This window comes from Muntiacus reevesi, chromosome 9 (genome assembly GCF_963930625.1).
Source record: "Muntiacus reevesi chromosome 9, mMunRee1.1, whole genome shotgun sequence".
NCBI lineage: Eukaryota > Metazoa > Chordata > Mammalia > Artiodactyla > Cervidae > Muntiacus > Muntiacus reevesi.
Genome location: NC_089257.1, coordinates 11,125,083 through 11,129,913, shown reverse-complemented (window position 1 = coordinate 11,129,913; position 4,831 = coordinate 11,125,083). Strand labels below are relative to the sequence as shown.

General features: G+C 36.3%; 1 protein-coding gene across 1 annotated transcript; it reads right to left on the bottom strand.

Annotated features, from left to right (window-relative positions):
• Positions 1-1,684: 1,684 nt before the first annotated feature.
• Positions 1,685-2,715, bottom strand: LOC136174984 (olfactory receptor 10AG1-like). The gene is made up of 2 exons (XM_065945278.1): positions 2,684-2,715; positions 1,685-2,621 (listed from the first exon to the last, which is right to left on the bottom strand). Exon 2 carries the CDS (start codon positions 2,579-2,581, stop codon positions 1,685-1,687), a length of 897 nt encoding a protein of 298 aa, XP_065801350.1. The 5' UTR covers positions 2,582-2,621; positions 2,684-2,715.
• Positions 2,716-4,831: the final 2,116 nt, after the last annotated feature.

Below are 4,831 nucleotides of genomic sequence, written 5' to 3'. Positions count from 1 at the left end.
TGTAGTAATACTGAAGGTCATTCAAATTATGATCTACAATACTCAGCAGAGAGACTTTATTTTTAATTCAGTTCAGTTGCTCAGACTTGTCCGACTCTTTGTGATCCCATGAATCATAGCATGCCAGGCCTCCCTGTCCGTTACCAACTCCCAGAGTTTACTCAAACTCATGCGCATTGAGTTGGTGATGCCATCCAGCCATCGCATCCCCTGTCGTCCCCTTCTCCTCCTACCTCCAATCCCTCCCAGCATCAGGGTCTTTTCCAATGAGTCAACTCTTCTCATGAGGTGGCCAAAGTACTGGAGTTTCAGCTTCGGCATCAGTCCTTTCAATGAACACCCAGGACTGATCTCCTTTAGGATGGACTGGTTGGATCTCCTTGCAGTCCAAGGGACTCTCAAGAGTCGTCTCCAACACCACAGTTCAAAACATCTATTCTTCGGCACTCAGCTTTCTTCACAGTCCAATTCTCACATCCATACATGACCACTGGAAAAACCAGAGCCTTGACTAGACGAACCTTTGTTGGCAAAGTAATGTCTCTGCTTTTTTAATATTTTATTTTAGACCAAAGGTATTAACTTTGTGAAGTACATTTTCAGACATGAAAGTACTTAGAAAATTTAACATATATGAGTCTTCCAAAACAATAATTAAAATGCCCATTTTAGTATAGAAAGAGATTGAGAAAATTTTAACATCAATGAATAATATACACTTTAAGGAACATGTAAATAATGTTGTGTAATTGATTCAAAAGCCCTTAAAGTAGCAGATCGCAAGTCTGTTGGGATTGATTTCATCTTTATGTCATTTATACACGAGCTGTAGCTTCCTTCTATGTGCTCTCTAATTGTCCAGGAGTCTAGACTGAGCTTTTTAACACAGTGATGAAAAGATTTCCACTGTTAGAGAGGACAAATTCTAATGTCAAGCCGCTATTCACATTTATTAAAGTTTCCTTGCCAAAGGTAATCACATAGCTAAACAAAGGGTCAGTCTAGGAAGAAATGACAAAAAAACATGGATATAAGAATAAATGATTTATTGGGGGCCCTTACAATATAGACGTAATGTGTTTTATTAATGACTCCATATTTTTCTATTATATTTATGCACAATATTTATTAAAACCGTTCTCAATATGAGCATTCATTTTCCTTTTTTTTCCTGCTTAGAAAAATACTGCTGCAATAAACATTACACTACACATTATTGTTTTTATAAGTACTTCTCATACTAATACCTTTACATATTCAGGCTTTTTTTTTTCCTATGAGGAAATCACTTAGTAGTGATTCTGTAGCATCTCAGGGTGTTTTATTTATTTAATAGAGTATATAAAAGTAGAGTATAGAAGGGCATAAAAAAAGGGAAAATGGCATAATTTCAATTATAGCACATCCTGAATATCATACCTTCTTGTTTATTTAGACATCTCTACTTACTAGTTTACAGTAAGCAGAAAACTGATCTTTAGGATAAAACATTGCTAAGTAAATGAACACAATTGCCATAAACTTGGGGACATAACTCTTTACTAAAAGGAAATTACAGCATGAGGTGCATTTAACAATTTAAGACAATACAGAGCAGTAGATTTCAATTAAGTCTGTGAGTAAATTACATACATAAATGCAGCATAATTTTTGTATTATTTCAAATGTCTCATAATCCTGATAATTAGGGAAGAAATTTTCTCATTGCCTTTCTGACGTCTTTGTTCCGCAGACTATATATGATAGGATTGAACATTGGAGTCAAAATGGTGTAGAAAAGAGATATCAGTTTGTCTAGTCCTTCGTGCTCATCTGATTTAAGCTTTAAGTAGGTGACAGTGGCTGATCCATAGAATAAAAGTACAACGGTGATGTGGGAAGAGCAAGTGGAGAAAGCTTTGGTCCGTCCTGTGTTTGCTGGCAACTTCAGGATGGTGGAGAGAATTCTGATATAGAATCCAAGTATCAGCAGAAAGGGAACAGTGACAAACAATATACCAAATATATAGACCACCATCTCATTTACAAAGATGTCTCCACAAGCCAGTTTTAACAATGGCGGAATGTCACAGAAGAAATGATTGATTGTGTTGGAGCCACAGAAAGGCAGAGAGAAAATCTGGCATGTTTGGCCTATCTGGACCGGAGCACCGCTGACCCAGGAGGCAACCACCAGCCCGACGCAGACCTGGGGGCGCATGAGCAGGGGATAGTGCAGAGGGTCACAGATGGCCACACAGCGGTCATAGGCCATCACGGCCAGGAGGAAGCACTCGGTGGCTCCAAGGGTAAGGAAGAAGCACATTTGCGTAGCGCAAGTGAAAAAAGAAATGGTTCCTCTCTGGGTCCAAAGGTCCATGAGCATCCTGGGAAGAGTGACCAATACATAGCAGATTTCTAGGAAGGAAAAATTCCCGAGGAAAAAATACATGGGCGTCTGAAGAGTGGCATCTACTCTGGTTATTAGAATTATGATGCCATTCCCCAACAGGATAACCACATAGATGACTAAGAATATCCCAAAAAGAAAGCATTGAAATTGGGGAATATCAGTGAAACCCAAGAGGACAAATTCCATCATGATAGTGAGATTTGTTTCTGTAATTTTCAAATGATCTTCTCTCTCTAAATTTACATTTCTTGACTGCATTTTGTTTTTGCACAATTGGACTAGGACATGGGCTTTAGTCTTAACCAGTTCTCAGTTACTTTCTGACACACTTGTGTTCTGTGATTTGGGGAGATTTGATTTGAAATCAGGAGGTATAAACTCATCTGCAGAAAAAAAATCTTAAATGATTTATAATGTTACATCTACATTCTAATAAAATCCATATGTCTCATCATTTTAACTTAAATTATGGCAAAATGGAGAATGGAAAAAGCAGATAAACTACTGTTTACAGTCAAACCATTTACTAACTATTAATTGTCTAACTTTCATAATTTTTATTCCCCAATCAACCTTATCTATCTGGTCTAAAACATCTAACACAATATTCTATTGACTATATATGTATCCTTTTTACCCTTAACATTATATCTAATAACTCATTCTATAAAGATATGGCATAAGGCTCCACCCTAATTTATTGCTTCATAAATGCTTCTAATTAACTTTAAAGTAGAAATCATTATTAGAAGTGGTTATTTTCTAAGGAGTGAGGAAGTTAAAACTGTAAGAATGTAAGAGACAAAGTTTTATATTCAAGTTCATAACATTCCAAGGATTAGAATTCCAAATTACTGAACTAAAATACATCTCATTGCTTAGAAACACAACTTTTTGACATTTAACTGTTTTTAATCCTAGTAATTTTGCTGGAGAAGGAAATAGCAACCCACTCCACTATTCTTGCCTGGAGAATCTCAGGGACGGAGGAGCCTGGAGGGCTGCCTTGTATGGGGTCGCACGGAGTCGGACACGACTGAAGTAACTTAGCAACAGCAGCAGTAACTTTGGACATTTAAATACTTTTCTGCCAAAATTAAATGTTCCTAGGGAAAAGAAATATCAATATATATAAAAGTTTCACAAATGTAGTCAGATATTGTGTCCAATTCCTTCCCTGTTTGCGGTCTGATTTGATTAACATAAACAAAAATAAAAATCAACCAAAAAGGTTAAGTTAAATATTCTTTTTCAGGAAATTATAATTTGGCTGTGAAAAATGCTTCCTATATTCCTCTATAGAGGGAAGTGCTCAGACGTTCAGATGTGTCCAACTCTTTGCAACCCTGTAGCCTGCCGGGCTCCTCTGTTCATGGGATTCTCCAGGCAAGAATACTGGAGTGGGGTGCCATACCCTCATCCAAAGGCTCTTCCTGACCCAGGGGTCGAACCCATGTCTCTTACGTCTCCTGCATGGCAGGCGGATTCTTCACCACTGGCACCACTCAGGAAGCTCTACGGAAGGAAATCACTAATAAAACGTGATTCTTCTCATTAAAATTATTTTAGTTGTAATGGCAACGTTTACTTTATTGACAGTTTAGCAAAATATGTTTGATTAATCTGAATGCAATATAGCACTCTTTGATTACAGTTTTCTTAATAGATTATTTCTAGAAATGAATAATATTAACGTTAGTATTATGTTAACAATAGACACATTAGAAGCATATATTTCAAATGCTTCAAGCACATTATTTAACTTTTTAATGCAGGAAGCAAGAAATCTAACTTAAATAAGGCTATCTTTAAGAACAAATAGGTGTTCAACCCATATATACTCATGATTTCAGTTGTTTGACATGTGTGCTAGTCGTTCAGTCATGTCAGACTCTTTGTGACACGATGGAGAATAGCCTACCTACTCTGAAATTTTCGAGGGAAGAATGCTGGAGTGGGTAGTCATTTTCTTTTCCAGGGGATCTTCTCAATCCAGGGATCAAATCTGGGTCTCCTGCATTGCAGACAGATTCTTTACTTTATCTGAGCCACAAGGGAAAGCCCATATATGTTTGATATTATTTATTAAATCTTGATCTTGTAATTTAGAAACAATGTTGAATTAAAATAGAATATTAGTACAGAATAGTTTGTATTCACCTTTTTCAAATTTTTCTGGCTACTTTATTCCTGTTGGTGAATTTTTAAATATATTTTAAAATGTTACATTGCTTAAGACCTATAAGATTTTTAAACAAGAACTTAACTTGCTTTTACAAAGCAAGGCTTTTTGTAGAGGAAATCCTCACTTCTTCCTCAAGGGAATATTTCTTTTCCCTCTATACATCTAAATTGCTAGTTAAATACAAATTGCTAGTTAAATGCTCCTGTTGGTAATTAAGTTGGTGTGTTTTTGCAAACAATTCTTCCATGATAGAC